This window comes from Anarrhichthys ocellatus, unplaced genomic scaffold, assembly GCF_004355925.1.
Source record: "Anarrhichthys ocellatus isolate YVR2014 unplaced genomic scaffold, GSC_Weel_1.0 scaffold6, whole genome shotgun sequence".
Lineage (NCBI taxonomy): Eukaryota > Metazoa > Chordata > Actinopteri > Perciformes > Anarhichadidae > Anarrhichthys > Anarrhichthys ocellatus.
The window spans coordinates 5025452-5042732 of NW_022280036.1; the positions used below are offsets into that span (position 1 = coordinate 5025452).

Here is a 17281-nt window from a genome sequence, read left to right on the forward strand (position 1 = left end):
TGTGTGTGTGTGTGTGTGTGTGTGTGTGTGTGTGTGTGTGTGTGTGTAATAAGATGAATTATCATAAAGGTAAGATATGTCGTACAGTCTGTCGGTTTGTCCTTAAATACAGTGTTGATTTTGTATGTGCAACAAATAGAATCATCTGACATATCCAAAGTTCACAGCAGCAACCATGAAGCCAGTTTATACTTGTACTCAGTCCCTCTCTTTGTGGTCCAAAGGGCCAATCCTTGCTGAGTACTGCCCCCTGTTGATTGTTCATGGTATGACAATGACAGCTGATAAACACTCGAATTCAAACGATAAATCAAATATAATATTTAAGTGTGAAAAATGATTTGAATTTCAAATCAATGTTTCCAGTTGATAGGCAACATAATCATACATATATTTACCTCACTTCTTCCTAGAGTTAGTTGATGTATAACAATAATACCAAAGATATGATTATGTATAACTTACACTATTACAATACTACTTCAGATTGCACTGCAGTTTGTTCCTTGCTGCCATTGGTTTCCATTTATTTCAGTAAAATATGAAAATCATTTAAATTGAAAACTACAGCACGCCTGGGAAAATGGTTTGCAGTAATATGAAGTATATAATTTGTAATAATGCTCTTTTAAATCACCATCTGACAAAAAAAAAATCTATTTTTCAGGGTCTGACAGACACTAAGATCGTCGGTAGCAGCTCACGGTTCAGCCCCATGTCTGTCCTGAGGGTCCCCAGCCAAACAGACCTCAGCCAGGCCTACTCCCAGCATTCCCTGCACCGCAGCGTCAGTCAGCTGATTGACAGGAAGTCACTAATGATGGAGGAAGGAAGCTGGGACAACCCACTGGGACATGACTCTGGACTGGTGAGGATGGAATATGTTTATGTTAAATTATGTGAGACTTTGTTTTACAGTAACAGCTCTATCAGGAATACCAGCTGCATTTACTCTGAGGTAAAGAATGAATTTAGGTTCTGAGAAATCGTTTGTGGGAAACTGCCGTTCGAGTAAAATACAAGACTCCAACTGTTACTGTGAAAAGAAACTAAAAGACATATCCAAATCTTTAATGCTGTTGGCTTTTTAGACTACTCAAGAACTAATTGTGATCTCATGCGTTCTCTTTCAGTACGTGGAGGAAGATGAGTTTGTGGACGCCATCAAGGCCTTAACATCTGGGAAAAGGGAGCAAACCATGTTCACAGACACTCATCTTTAAGATCCCCACGTCTAATCAGGTATCACAGTCGCAAATCAGACCTAGTTTCAAACCAAAATTGGAAAATATACATTCCTGGTATTCGGTGTTAGCTGAGGAAAGACGGGGCTCCTAACAGGATTGGAAAGTATGGAAAGTTATTTAGACAACTTACAATGCTTGAAAAATGATTTAGAAAGTCTTGAAAATATGTTAAAAGAAATGTTCAGCATTGATGACCAATACTTGTTCTGATTATGTCCAAAGTGCACTGTTATGGTTTTAATAATTAATTATGGTGTTCAGTTCCAGCGACCTGAGAGAAACAGGATACTAGTGGTTGTTTTACTGCAGCATTCATGTCAAACTATATTAAAAGAGGTGTCTTAGCCCACTGCATGTGTGACTCCCTGTAGGGACTAACGGTCTTAACTTGAGTAGAGGCAGGAATCAGATATGGACCCTGTCAGCTGTGATCAATTCCTTCTCAGATTAAGAACCAGATCGTATTTGACTGTATTATGAGTCACTGTCTCTGCTTGCCAATTGTTTAGTTTAGTTATTTAAAAAATGTTGAAATATCAGCTATAGCAGGTTTGCTTCTCACTATTTGGAATCAAAGCATTCTAGACGTCCATTAATATCGACGGTTTCAGTCAATTAGTGCCTAGTGAGCTTTAAATACATTATCAGCAGCAGTAGTCCTTTAGCTGATGGCCTTGATGTTAGTTTCATGACAACAAAAAAATGCCAACTGTTTTTTTTATTATTGTGTTAAAATGTGGCTGGGAATCACTGATGTGTCGTCTGATTGTTTGGATTATTATGTGATGTAACTTGACAGCCCAATCTGAGATTTTATTTTTTACCATATCAGTTGTTGAGGTACACTTTAAATCATGAAATGAAGCTTTGTTCAACTTGTGAAGCTAAATGTCTTTGTTTGATAGTTCAGCTGTCAGTGGAATCCAGACCCTAGTTTTTATTATCAAGAATGAAATCAGTTTAAGAATGAGAATAAATCTCGGCTATGTTCTGTTTTGGTGTAATAGCAGCAATGAAACATTGGTTAGATTTGGATTCCACCGATTGGGCCGATCATTTTCAAGTTAAACATCATAGAAACAGTATTTATGACAACAAGATGTTGCATTTCTGTGTAGTGTTGAGTTTTTGTGTACAAAGTTGAAGCCTACTGTATTGTTATAAAAACCTTTTCTTTTTTACACTGGCAGTATTATTTATGGTTGTTGTAAAAGTTGTATTTATAGATGATTCATTGATCAATATTTCTGTTTTTCTGAGGAACTATAAAGAATGGTTGAGAAAATATTATTTTCTACTTGTTTTCTTACCTTTTCTTTACTTGAAAACTATTTGAAACATCAACACATCAAGTCGTGAACAGTACTCTGGTCCTCAAGGCAAACACTGTTAAGCACGACTGTGACTCCGTTACAGATTCCTTCTTTGGCTGCAGACATTTTTGTCCATTTCTTGTTTCCTATAAAGATCTTTAAACATCTATCTAGTATTTATGTACTATAGTGTAAAACGGCAATGTAAAGTTTCATGACAGGATATTTTGATCATGTATATCCTACAATATTGTTTTATGCAACAGTTTTTTCCCACTTTTTTTTACATCACAAAAAATGAGTGCATCCTTCATATCAAAAAAAAAGAGAGAATTAAAACCAAAGACAGCTTCTAGCAGTTCAATATTGTTTTACTCCATTGTTAGCAGAGATGTGAGTATTTAAAAGCAACACAAACGTACCAATTCCATATTCAATCCATGAACTTGATAATATCGATGCATGATGACAGAAAGTCCACTCGTGGAACATGAATATTTGATCCGTGATGAGGTTAATATGGTGCCGCAGTTTAAATATCTATTTAAAGTGGTAGGAATGCAATTCTGAAAGTGAAATAATTTTTAGGAGCAGTGAACCGATTTCTTTGTGAGTGTGTGTGTGTATGTGTGAGAGGAACACACTTTGTGACACAACTGAGATCTTAAGCTTAACAGACCGCTGTGCCTCAGACTGGTGTTGGTGATCTGGCTGACGATGACGTGCTGTTCTTTTCTGCCGAGTTGGTAAAACAGCTGTGCCATCAGCTGCACAGATATTTAGTTACCACACACAGCCGTGCCCGCCAGCACAAACACACAGCGGGCCGGTATCTCCATCAAAACTATGCAGCAGTAATTTAGTTTTGCTCCTGCGTCCCTTAAGGGAACATCAAGGCAAGTTTGAAATTAACAAACTGGCAGTAACAAGCGTGCCCTCGCTCAAGGACACCAGTCTGACAAGGGCACTTCCAAAACATTCACAGCCACATTCACAGCTATTGTCAGCCGTGGAGGGAGGGAGAGCTTGTGAAAAGAGAGCTTGTGGAGTGATTGTAAGGGACAGTATGGCCCTGAGCTACTAACACACACACACACACACACAGGGTTTTATTAAACTCATAAATCACGATGACGACAGACGGCGTCTCAGAGAGGAGACTGTCTGAACGGGAAGGTTAGTGAAATGAAAGCTCTGGGGAGACTCACACACGCACACACACCTCTGTGACGCTCAAACAAAATAGAGATTGTGCACCGTGGCAGGTTATCCATACAAACCATGGGCTGAAATCTAAAAGCTGTGACTCGCAGCCTTTTTGTTTAGGTCTGTTTTATACTGAGTCTGAGTTTAAAGGTGAGTTTAACTGCTTTAACTATAAAAGCATTAACATTGAGCATTGAGTTGTTTTTTAAAAATTCATCTTGTCAAAGTTCTTTTCATCCCACACACTTAGATTAAAACATCTCAGATCCCAAATACTTTAATGTTTTCAGTTACTCTTAATGTTGTTGAAGACGTTTGCCTGGACAAACCTGAGTGAAGTTAATGTTCATGTTCTATACAATGTGTTAAAACATAAAATATACTTTCCAGCTTTGTAATAATCTGAAAATAAAGGAAACGTTTCCAGTTTTGAGAGGTTTTAGTGAACACAGTTGTAGTTTAAATTGCATGAACATTGAGGCTCTGAAGGGTTCAATGTTACATCTGATAAATGAAATAACATAATGCAGCTTTGCTCACATACATATTGTTAAACAATGATATACAGTTCAAACAGACAGATGTGTATTCTTTTTAGCTCGCTAGAATCTGGCTGTAATATCATGTAAACGTAGCCAGAGAGGGACAGACAGATCTTCAGAAGACAGACAGACAGTTATGTGCTGAAATAGACTTTAAACTTTATATTTCTATATAAAATAAACACTAGTCATTTACTTTAGTATTCGTCTTAATAGTGCAAGTGCAAATGCAGTTAGGTCCATAAGCACGGTAATATCAATATAGGCATTTTATGATTATCAACAATATGTAATGACAACAGTGTAAGTATCGACACACATCAACACACATCAATGCATCCACGTTAGGATTTTGTTTTGAATATGTATGTCTACTTTTCAGACAGTTAATAAGTGTATAAAAATGTACATCTTTGTACAGGCAGGGACCACACGGCCAGTTCATCCGACAATGCTTAAATGATAAGCAGTGTGCTAAAAACAACTTGAAAGAAGGGAATAGAGCTGCTGGATTTGGCAAATTATAATTTACATTCATATATTTGCCTTTTTTTTTGTTTTGTTTTACAGTCACAATTTTTTACAGTTGTCCCCACAGTGATTACATGAGTACCGTAGATCAAGGGCTGGCTTGATGTCTTGTTTTCTCACGGGGGATGTGATGAGGTTAAGCAGTAAAGAAGCAGGTTTAGCTCACAAAGTCAATAATTAAGGTTGCTGCCATTTAACCCTCAGCTGTCCTTTTAGACCTTCACAACTATATCATAGCCAAGATGGACTTTCTTCATCTATGTCAAGATTATGTACAATTTACAATAGAACAGACTCTAATATGAACTGTAATGCCAATGGATTCAAGTGACCACTCGTACAATCTGATTTGGTCCGGTGTGAATCTATCAGGACTCAGTTTTACCCAAAGCCAGAGTGGACAGGTCTGTTATGTGGCACCACAGTCTTCACAAGCCTTTGGTCAAAATCCTTTTCAATGAAAACACACAAACTAATAACCGTCAAACAAGTTAAATAAGGCACTGCAACAGTCATCCAAAACAAAGACACGTAAAAACCTGGTTCAACAGGAGTAAAGTGATGTAGTTTACCAGGTCCTTGTATTGAGTTGAGTGTATTTATATTGTGATACTGTAAAAAATAATATATATAAATAATAATTAGTGTGATCTTGCGCAGGCACCACTGTGAAAACAGACTGAATTTAGTTTGTCTTTTTCTAGCTGAATTATGAATTATTTCTCTCTGTTTAGACATCGAGGAAAAGGTTCTCACACAACACCACAGAGCGTTCATTGTTTCAAACTCACATCTACAAATGTTTTGTGAGAATTCCTCAAAATGCTGCGGTTGGATTGGATGGCAGACATTTTGGCTCGTCCACAGCAGTAAAAGCACAGGTGTACTGATGACACTAAAAACATCTGCATGCCATTTAGCGGGGCTGGTCTCAGGGTCCAGGGTGTGTGCATGCTGGCTCACTGTCATGGCTTACTGGGACACTCGATGGAAACAAGCCGTCACTAATGGCATGTGTTTCACCTGTGCATTTCCTGTTCGCCTGTGACGAGTCGAATGTCCGAACACACACACACACACGCACGCACGCACACACACACACACACACACACACACGACGGTTCTTCTTTCAGCGTTGTTGAGGAGCAGTGGGGCTACTATGCTACTGCTACAGTGTACGTTAATAACGCAATGGGCCTGGAACTCGTAACGGTACGTTTCAAATAGCCAGCTGCGGCTTTTTGTGTCATTGCTTCAACAATAGAAACCATCGAGTCTCTGGCTGCAGCGAAGTAGATACACGTGAGGGTTCAAGTAGCTGCCAAGGTTCCGGCTCGGATACAGATTGCACATGTTGTCGGAGATACTTCACATGATGGTGAGTTTTTGAAAGGGGCCGAATCCTTTTTGACGAATCTGAAATGCTGAAGCGATTAGTCGGTTAATTGTTTGGTCACTCACAAAAAACAAGGTAATTGACACAAATATCAAATGTAGGAATTTGCATCTTTTTTTTTTGGTTTTGTATCTTTGTAAAATTAATACTTTTAATTATTTTTGATATGGTTTTGACAATGACAGAAATTGTCAGCTGTTAGCTTTCTGTTCAAAAGCAGATGTAGAAGTAAGCTTGACTGATTTACGTCAGGTTCTGAACAAACTATTTCTCATCAGACTGTACGTCAATAAAACAGTTTAAATATTTTATAAAAGTACAAACTGTGCCTTTTGTAAATTCCATTTTTCTCCATTGTCTGTTTAAGGGTCTCGCTAGATAAAGCGATCACTACATAGATTAACCCTCGTTCTATTACTAGTACTGTGCTTGTTTTTTCTAATCATTCTAATTCGCCTGAACCTCGATGAGTTAATGAAACGAGCTTTACATCGCTGGCTTAACACTTGCTTGTGCTTCAACCAAACAGCAGCAACGATACGCCCTTGACAACACCCGGCCCAACATACAGGTACTGTCACCCGTCATCTGTTACACCAACAGAAACAGAGTCGTAGGAGCTCCAGTTGTGCCCAGCAGATTTTACAAGTGTCATAAAACTTTGAAATCATTTAAAAGATCAAAAATGAAATCTTTCCCTGGTTGAGATGCTGTTTGCGTTGGGATGGTGTAACTGCTCCGTCGCGTCAGATAGTTTCTGTAGTTAAAAGTATGACACTAATGACTTCCACTGAAAAAAAGGTGCATGGTTTAAATAAAAGTTCTTCAGCGTAGGAACCAAAGGAGACCCGTCCTCATGTGGAGTCCCAAAACAAGAAGCTCCTTCATCCAGCTACATCATGAACCACATTCCTCCTCTTCTGTGATACCCAGAACTCATCTCCCTCATGGTCCTACAGGATGATTCCGCTAACCTCTAAAGAAAAGGGTGGTGAGCACCATCACAGGCTGCTGTCCTGATTGGACATCTCAGGGGCCAGCTTCCTGTGTCGTGGTGAGGTGGACGAAGACAGTTTGGTTGGGGAGAGGGAGGCAGTGGAAGATGAGTCGCTGCCACCGCCTTCAGATCCAGAGGGGAGGGAGGAGAGGTGGGGGACTGGGGGAGCCCTCTTTCTCCCCAGAAAGCCTCCTTCTAGTACTCCCCTCTTCTTCACACCTCCCTCCGCCTTCGCTCCTTCTCCCCCCGATCCCTCTCCCTCCTCCGGTTGTGGGTGCACCTTCCGCCTAACGTCGCCCCCGGGAGTCGGGCTGTCGGGAGCTTGTCGTGGAGACTCTGGACCGCTTTCCGTCTTTGACCCGGAAGCACCAACAGTCGTCGTGGCTCCGATTATTGTGTGAGAGCTTGAACTGGCTGTTCGGCAAGCCCAGAACTCCATAGCCGTGGCTCTCCTCTCACTGTCCTCGGGCCCAAAGTCACACAGCGAACGGCGGACATCAAGGGTGTGGCTGGGGCCCTGTGTGCTGTGCTGTTCGGTGCTGTCCAGCACACCTCGACTCAGGCTGAAGTTCTGGAAGTCTCTGTTGAAAGACAGATGGATGGAGTCAGTTACATAAGCAAAATGCAGACGAGGACAGCGTACATGCAAATAGCATGTCAGATCATTATCAGAATAGCACACAGGGATGCTGTGTTTCAGAGATATCCATCAGAGATTTCTGCCACCACCCAAAAACAATAGAAGTGAATGGATTTTTGTTTGTTGTGCTGTTTTTTTCTTCCAAATTTGACATCGGCACATGAAGATGTGGCAGAGATTGAATTAAATGCAGCAGACCTTGAGACGATCGCTGCCCACAGCATCTTCTGAGCACCCAGCCAGACCAGCAGGACCAACGGCTACCTAGGGTGGAGTCGACCACCCGGGGTAGAGAGCCCAGATAAGAGCTCGGCTGGCCCAGATTGTACCTGGGGCTGATTCACTAACCAGCCTGCCTAAAATAGGACTTGGGCTGACCCAGCAACGGGAGGTCACAGACTGTTGCAAAGACCCGGCTACATCGTGTCATCACGGATCAGAAGTAGGGACGAGGGGATGCGGACTCTTATGTTTGCATCTGTGATGCTTGGGGCTAAAACACTGTCAAAGGTGATGGGCAGTGTTTCCCTGTTGCCAATTAGTTATGTTAATATGCCAATCATGTTATCTGCCCCAAGAGTTCACCAGTGTTTTTGTTGCTGCTGTTTACATTCTTCCTGATGCAAATAAAAAAATGCACTACTGGTTTTGTTTTGTTTTTTTTGTAATATGGGTGAAGCGCCCCTTTGATGAATTTGCCATGTAAAATATGACTTCACCTGTAGCTGTGGAAGGACTCTGTTCGTCGAGCACGGGCCAGCAGGGGGCTCTCTCTGTAGGGCCGCACCGCTCCGTAAGTAGCCTGGCTCTCAGAAATGGGCTCCTGAGCCTGTAACTGAAGACTGACAGAAAGAAAAGAAACAAAGTGCATATTGGTACAAGGGAGGTTATTTATGTCTGTGCTATTGAGACATGCAGTTACTTATTTTGTGTATAAATGTGCGTGCAGATGTATCTGTAGTGAGAATTAGGAAGATGAAGGGTTGGTGTAGTTAATTGTTTCCATTTTTTACATTTGTGTCTTTAATGTGGTGTGTGTGTGAACTGTCTCTCTGACCTCGAGCAGGACTCTCTGAGGCGTGTGTGGTGCAGCATGGAGGGGGCAGGGCTAATGTTTGGTGTAGCACAACGGGAGGTGCTCAGATCGCACTGGTCCAACAGCTGCAGTAGCTCCTCCTCTGTAGGCCCACCTGCATCTGTCAAACACAAGAGCAGCTTCATAGCACACACATACAGTAGTTCAAAGTAAATAATTACATTTAATCCTGGATGGAGTAGTCCAATGTAGAATATTCAGAATATTAGACACACACACAATGCTGCCGTCCACTGTTCGCTGTCTCTCTCAGCCTCCCCTCTTCCTCCCCCTATCTCCTCACCCTCTCTCTTCCTCTCCTCTCCTTTATTAGCGGTGTCCATCGCAGTGGTCAGGTCCCACATTTGGATGCTGCCGTTGCCATGACCAGTGAACAGATAGCGCCGAGGTCGCGAGCCCATCCGGCTTGAACCCTCACACTCCCTCACCATAAAGCAAGAGATGGTGGTCACATCCACCGACTGCACTTCACAGATCCTGACAAACACACACACACACACATGAGCATGTAGCAGGGTCAAACCGAAGTACCAAAATCTTACAAATAAGTTCAATTACAATGGGAAAGAAAGCAACTTAGTGAGATGAAACATCCTTCCTCCTCCCAGTTTGACAATAAAAGACAAAGTTAGCTAAAAGCCAGAAGAGCAAAGGTGAAAGGGAAAGACAGATGGTGAATATGATACCTCTTTCCAGTAGATGAGAGCCTTATAAACAGTTTGTTGGTGATGGGGATCACCTTCTGTATGAAAACCTGCTGATCGTCTCTCTCTCCAAATGGCCCTGGGAGCAGAAAACACACTGCATCTTTACACACCAGCCTGCAATCTGAGATCCGGATTCAAAACAACATTAGCGCTCGATTTGTCTCTGGTAAGTGATGTGTCCACTTTTGTGTCTCTTTGAGGCTGATAGACTGGTAGCTGTTTAATTCATGTTGCCAAAGATCAATGCAAAGATCAGATCCACCCGTTACTACTAATGTCATCAGACAATGCCTCTCTTTCTCCTTATAAATGCATCTATCCTTCCCTCACATTAATCAATATTGCCTTCTTCTCTTCTCTCCTTAACTCTCACCAATATCATTCCCAGAGCTGTAGCTCCCATGGCTCTCCGTCTCCTCCAGGGACAGTATTTTGAAGGAAGCCAGAGGGGTGGAGCCTGGCTGGGTGGAGATCATTCCTCTGAATCGGGTCACCGTCCACGTCCGAACGTGGTTGTTGTCGGCACACACTGACACACGCGGAAAAACAACACAAGATATCAATCACAAGTATACACCCATCATTTATTTTTATTTTAGACAGAAAAGGGTTAGTGAGGCAGCAGTCACACACTGCTCACGTAGGCACTGTGGTCATGGGGTAATCCTCCTACCTGTGACACCTTCCTCACCTGATACCAGATGTTTCTCAGACAGCATGATCTTTGTCACCGGGCTCCTGTGGACAGTGAATGTCTGAAAGAGCTGTGGGCCCGATCCCACTGTCTCCGGGTGTTGCACAATCACTCTCACTGCACCGCTGCTAGTCCCATAGGCTATCTCTATCCAGTTCCCACTCACACCTGAGAAAGTAGAGAGAGGAGGGAGGGAGGGGGGGGGGGGGGGGGGGGGGGGCAATATGAAAAGAAACGGACAAGCATATGCAGGAATAACATTTTTCTGATTATTTTTTGAGGAGAAAAACTGGTGCACTGACTGGTTTTAGGTGTGAGGTAGACTGACAGCGCAGTGATCGCATCGTTTGAAGGGTCGTGATAAAGCTCTGTCACTAGAAGATCATTATCCTTCATCCTCAGTGGAAACTTTTGCATGTCTGAAAAGAAGAAGACAAAATGTTAATGTGAAATCTAGATCCAGTATCTAATCTCCACATTGTCTCAGAATCATTTAGATAAAAATGACTGTCGCTGAATTACTGAAACAAATCTCTAAGGTACTTTTTAAATAGCATTTTATGAGCGACAATCAAACAAGTCACTTCATTAACTTCCCAAACATCCAATAAATTGAGAGCCAGACAGAAGATGGGACCCCACGTGTGTACACACGTTTGTGTTTGCATGAAGATGCGTGTACCTATGTAGTAGATGGACCCATTGTTGCAGCCCAGTAGTAGGAAGGACCCGGCTGTGTCACAGCTGGTGATAGGAACCACATCTTGAACCTTGAACATACACACACACAAAAAAGTGAACTCACAATCAGTGCAGTGTTAATCTGTGCAGTCACAATCCCTCAACTGAAAGCAGACATGCTGCACATACTTCAATGAACGGTCAGATTTTGAATGAATACTCATTGAGGCCCCATAATCTTCCTGTGATGTTCCTTCACTCAGGAAAATAATAAAACACAAACATGGAGTAGAATCAAACACTCACCTCTCTCTACTACTCACCCATACAAACACACCTACCTGCCAGTGCTGTGTGACAGCATTCCACACCCCGACCTTCCCTGTATGGCTTGTAGCCACCAGCTGGTTCCCAATAAAGAATAGATCATCCACAGGTACGCCGAGACTGAATACACCTGAGGTGGTGGGGAGAGGAATGAGTTAATGTGAGATTGTGGGGCTGTGAAGGCTGAGTCACAGAGATGGCAGGAAGTCAAAAGGTGGTCACAAATTAGCAAGGTGGTCTGCAGACACAAGCATACAGTAACTGCGTTCCAAATTGCAAACTTTTTATTTGTACTTTTAGTAAGTTCTGCAGCTGCCCTTAAAAAGTACATACTGTTGCATGCAGTATGCATTCCATTGGGACACACTATTGGTGTGTTTACCTATCTCATTTCCACTGCCTCCGTCTTGGATGCTCCAGAGGATGATGTTGCTCTCAGAGGAGGCGGCCACCATCTTGTCCTTGTCTCCGTGCGGGCCACCCACCACCTTGGCATTAAGCGCGATGCGTTCAATGGTCCAGTCCAGGTAAGGGGAGGAAAACACCTGCTGCCATCCAGAAGATTCCTTTATCCTGTAGCGAGATCACACACAGAGACAAACATCAACATCTGCTTTTATTCTTACCCAAATTAAAAGCCTTTTATGCTTTATATGACAAGAACAGTTATGAACTAATAGGCCTGTTTTGAAAAAGTTGGACATGCGTAGGATGAAAAAAAAGTCAGCTTTCATTACCACAAGCTTGCATAACAACCAATACAAACCAAATTACATTTTATTCTCAACTTGTCTGTCAGTTTTAATAAAGATAAACAGTTCTCTAATTTGATCGAACGTGTATAGAGCCAAAGGTGACAGCGTGTGTACTGAACTGGTACAGGTATAAAAGCATTGTGTGAGAAATGTGAGACACAACAGATAATGACTCCATCTTCCCATCATAAATAATTTACTGTCTCCCCCTTATGGACTATAGAGTGGATGAGAAATGTTTAAACCAACCACGTTGTAGCAGAATTACCTGTAGCAGATGACAAAGTGTGCGTAAGCTGCTACAATCCAGTTGTGGTGTCCCGCTATAATCAGCACCTTCCTGGGGTCAACCACAGGACCTGCACACACGCAAAACATAGAAATGAACACACAACTTTCATAGCCTGATAATCACACTGAATGTCCCTTTTAGTTTTCACTCCATTATTTGTCATTATCTGAATATAATGGTAATGTTGGCAGTGATTCAAAGGTCGAGAATTAGGCAAGAATCAGCGATGTTTACTTCAAAGTACTGCACGGTATGAAACAGCCATCCCTAATCCTTCTGCATCAGTCCAGGGCACACACACTCTTTATTGTAGCTAACTATATTCTGTGATGTCATCCTCAGCAGAGAGTAGGCCGACGGCAAACGAGGCTACCTCAGTCAGCGCACTAAAAGGATGTGTCGGGTCACATTAGCTCCAGCATTAATGCGCACTCACAGACAAAACACGCACATGTGGACGAGCATAAACAATACATAAACTGTACTCTCTCACTGTTATAGAAAACAGACAAACTCAGATATGTGCAGTAGAGGAAGAGAACGTATGTAGAAGGCAGAGAGTGTAGCGGGGTCACTGTCAAAATAAGAGACGTTGCTGAATGTTGCTGAAATGGAAGACTGGCTCAATAGCTGTAGGCATATATATAATCTACAGATTATCACCATTACTGGTCTATTACAATCGGACACACTTCCTACGGCTGCTCCAGGTTTTCTCACCCAGTTTGTGGTTGTCGTCTATTCCAGGTGAGCCAGAGAGGGAAGGGTGAGAAAGGGGACCAACACGGGTGAAGCCCTCCGCTCCACCTGGACCCGGCCGCTCATCAGAGGAGGGGCAAGAGGCTGCCGGGGCAGGGATGGATTTACGGGCGGGGATGACTGTCAAGGAACATTACAGACAATGTAACAGACATTTAGGAATAGAAATGTTGTGTTTTTATTGTATTCTGTGACTTTAAAACAGGTTGTTTCCTTCCTGCAACTGTTTTTGGAACATAAGTTTAAACATTTTGCTGACAGTTAATTGGTTTACTGTATGTCCAGTCCATATTCTGAACCACTCAGTGTCACGTCTTTACCTGGCGGCGGCAGGTAACCGTGGAAGAGAACGCTACCACACGATGAGCGGTCCAGTTCCTCACACAGCAGCAGGCGGCGCACTGCACACATGCACAGGTACACACACACACACACACACGCGCGCGCACACGCACTTCAGTGAGCCCATGATGACCAGAGTAACATGATAGATATTATTTCAAAATTAAGTGACTACAATTAGGAGCATGTAATGGATGATTATATTTGCATAGTATATTAGAGTTTTGTCATTATTGGTGTTAAATAAATCCTCCTTAAGTTTTGTGGATTTTAACCTCAGACTCTATTTCTTCCTGACATGACTGATTATGTCTCGGAGTTGAAGAACTCCACTGTAAACTAAATTGTATGTAATTACTTTGCATTGTGTATGTATTGCTGAGCATATTAGGATTTTAAGCAGGTGATCAGTTTTCTCAAAGGTAACTTTCCCACTCAAGTACAGACAATGAAGGGAAGTAAACCCTGAAACAGGAAGTAAAACCATATTATAGAGTACGTGGAACAAACGGTTTTGACATTGGTCAAGTTGTCAACATTTCCCTTTAACGCTTTAACGACAGGTCACTTGTACTTAGCTGTGCAAACTGTACCCAGAAGATTGATATAAGGCAGGTACATTATAAGGTTTCCATAATGTCTATACTGTACGTATCACTATTTGTGCTAAGAACAAGGCTGCCTGCTTCCATTTCCTCCAAAAACTGTGTAAAGCAACACACCTAAAGGAGTGATTCCATAGAACTCGGCTTCATGTCGTAGGATGCTGATGTTGACACCCCTACAGAGAAAATAACAAGCAGCAGAAGTATTCAGTCAGACTCAACACAATGTCTTCCAAAAATAAACATCGTGTCATGACGCCTTACCGCAGGTCCAATTCTTTGGTTCGGAGGAAATTCAAAATCGGTGCAAAAGCTGTGGGGTCTCTGTCAATAAATATCTGAAAGTGTAAAATAATTGTTTTCAATCATCATGTTAACAGAACATTATCTAACAATAGGAAACTGGAAGAACGTCAACAATGAAACATTGACTGTGGGCCACAGAATTTCTCTAATATGGTCTCAAATGGTTTCATGACATATTTGATATGTTTATACAACAGAACAAATGTCAGGTCCTATCTGCTGGAAGTGTTTTCAGATGTGGCGTGCGGATGCTGTCCTAGTTTTACATTAAGAAACAACAAAGGCTATACTCACAGCTCCAGTTTCATCCCGAAGAGTGGATATCCTTCCACTCAGCAAACTGGAAAACACACACACACACACACACACACACAGTGCTCCAGTTAACCCACAGACCTCTCCATTTACACTTAACAGCAGTGTTACCACTACCTGAAGTCAACACACAGAGGGACTCTTACCTGTTGACTCTGAACTACAGATTAGTGCTGCATCAGCATGTGCTGCAAGTGTGTATGAAGAATGACTTCATATTGACTACACACTGCAGACAACTGGGGCCAGAGAGACTGACAGGTGCACTGGCAGACAGAGGGACGGGCATTTAGCACTACTTGGTCAGCTGTTGTCAAACTGTGAGCTCACTGTCCAGTGTTTGAGTTTGTTCCCGACTGTGGTATTTGCCCAGCCCAACAGTGGGGTCCCCTCACACCTAAATAACTCACCGTCTTCCAATCCCCAGAATGGTAGATGTATGAAGCAAGACAGAGGCCAGATAGTGGACTACCGCTTCTCTACATTAATTATGTAATACAAATTTTTGTTTTTAACAGGTTGCAACAGCAGCATAGCACACTCACTGACTCTTTGACCTGTTTCTGCTGGAACTGCTACGTGCTGTAGCAATAGTACGAGTACTACTCCATTTGAGTCCCATGTTAGTCAGGTTCAAGTCTGCTTTAAAATGTGTATAGTATATGAAAACACCTCTTGCGGTTATGCAGACAGATTCAGTTCCATCTTTGCCAAATGTTGCATATACTCTCACACTCTGCACTTAATTTGCTAACACTTACAATTGATTCTTCAAATATCTAATCTTGTACAAGCAGTCTCGATCAATTTAATGCATCATCTGTTTTTCCAAGAGAGTCCAAATGCTGACAACATTAAACCCAACCTTGAGAAGAAAGAGTCTGGGATCCACATCAGAGTCTGCCTGGAGGTGCTGAACCTAAAGTATAAAGACACAATACCGTATTTATTACAAACACTAGGGTCAGTGAATGACTGTGTGTGTGTGTGTGTGTGTGTGTGTGTGTGTGTGTGTGTGTGTGTAGGGGAGAGCGAGAGAGCTATCAATAAACGGAGTAGTTAGTATAATAATGATAAAGTACAGTCCATGGCTGCTCGGCCATGCCATGCAGATATCATCACACACGTAACATTACGTAGCCAGAGCTCAAATTTCCCAAATGATGACCATCATCATTCGGGCTGTCCTGTTGACGAAGCTCACCTTGTCCCACCGACGTTTAACTGGATGATCTCTCCCATCCCGGGCGTTACGTTGTTACCATTCGTAGCCATGATGACCGAGCCAATGGGTCGTCGTACGGAGAAGTCACTGTTACTACTGTTACTGTCACGAGCTAGCTTGCTAACGCTCCTCTTCCCAGCTCCTCTTCCCAGCAGCAGAGCCGATGTCCCGACTCTCCCCAGCCGAACAACCTCTCCCTCTACCTTCCATAAAATATCCGTTATATACGGACGGCGTCGGTGTCGTTGAGCCTCCGCATAGTGGGCGAAGAGACACCGGGGCCTTCTTCTGGAAAAGGCAGGCACCCAAGAATGCCTTTATTTCCCAGTGAGCTTGTTTGCATCACTGTCTTGCATGTAAATCGTGGATAACATCTTGCGCAGAATATTAGCAACGTGAAACAGCTGTACAAACGGTCTACACGCGAGGCGAGAGTGTTCCCCTCTGACAACTTCCGGTTTCGCCTAAGCGAGGTTGGACCACTTAACTTAAGTTTTTTAATTAAATAGGTTATGTGTATGTAATATGACTGTACAACATAACATGTATGGGTTTACAGTTAATCAAATTAAACAAATTGCTAACTTTTAACAAAACTATTCTAGCAAGCAATTATAACATCTAGTTGTGTTAATAATGTAATAACAATGGAAGATAAACGTTTTAACTGTGTCAAATTAATTCTCTTTTTTGTAACACAGCATGATTTCAAAAGACGGAGCTGCCTCAGACACTGGAGGCAAATCTCGAGTATAGCTGCCCGGCGAGGTGGCTATGACTAAATTCACAATATCCAAATACGTGTGCTTAAACTGCCACCATGGTCATCTCCGTGTTCTCAACAGCCAGAACTCATGTCTGAAAGTAGGAACCAGTTCTGTTGTAGAAGCAGAGAAGAAGAAAACATGAGCGTTCCTGTACCCCACACGAGCCAATCAGAGCAGGGGGCGTTGCCGTCATGCTCCACAGGAACGCCCCCCATTGGCTGAGTTTAGTGAAGCGCTCCCTCCAAACCAGTATTACGGATGTGAACTATCTTGTTTGCGGCTCACCGTCAGATCCAAATTATTTATTCAAGTGCGCTTGATTTTAGAAAATTAATAAATGTTGAGATTGCAACTACGCTTAAAAGGGGCAAATAAAATGCTCTCATAATATAATATATTATATATGACATGGTTATGATGTTATGAATGAACACTTGGTACATTGGGAGTTAGTACAACATTAACTGAATTAGCTACAGTATCTTATTAGTATAGGGTACGTTTTAACCTTGTATTTAATGCAATATGTATCATTCAA

At 42.3% G+C, this 17281-nt stretch overlaps 2 protein-coding genes across 2 annotated transcripts in view; one reads left to right on the forward strand and one right to left on the reverse strand.

The window, feature by feature from the left end:
• Nucleotides 1-2529, forward strand: part of LOC116382910 (usherin-like) — a 15966-nt gene extending 13437 nt beyond the window's left edge. The window contains exons 20-21 of the mRNA XM_031846352.1: nucleotides 668-868; nucleotides 1134-2529. Of these exons, the coding sequence (XP_031702212.1) occupies nucleotides 668-868; nucleotides 1134-1223 (291 nt within the window). The 3' untranslated portion in view covers nucleotides 1224-2529. The remainder of the gene's footprint in view (nucleotides 1-667; nucleotides 869-1133) is intronic.
• Nucleotides 2530-4190: 1661 nt separating this feature from the next.
• Nucleotides 4191-16411, reverse strand: kctd3 (potassium channel tetramerization domain containing 3). Its single transcript, XM_031846207.1, has 19 exons — nucleotides 15956-16411; nucleotides 15617-15670; nucleotides 14731-14776; nucleotides 14395-14468; nucleotides 14248-14306; nucleotides 13504-13584; nucleotides 13145-13303; nucleotides 12401-12491; nucleotides 11760-11950; nucleotides 11392-11507; nucleotides 11052-11139; nucleotides 10672-10788; nucleotides 10367-10537; nucleotides 10049-10204; nucleotides 9655-9751; nucleotides 9252-9445; nucleotides 8930-9068; nucleotides 8592-8714; nucleotides 4191-7813 (listed from the first exon to the last, which is right to left on the reverse strand). The coding sequence occupies exons 1-19, from the start codon at nucleotides 16024-16026 to the stop codon at nucleotides 7237-7239; spliced, it is 2604 nt and encodes an 867-aa protein (XP_031702067.1). The 5' UTR covers nucleotides 16027-16411; the 3' UTR covers nucleotides 4191-7236.
• Nucleotides 16412-17281: the final 870 nt, after the last annotated feature.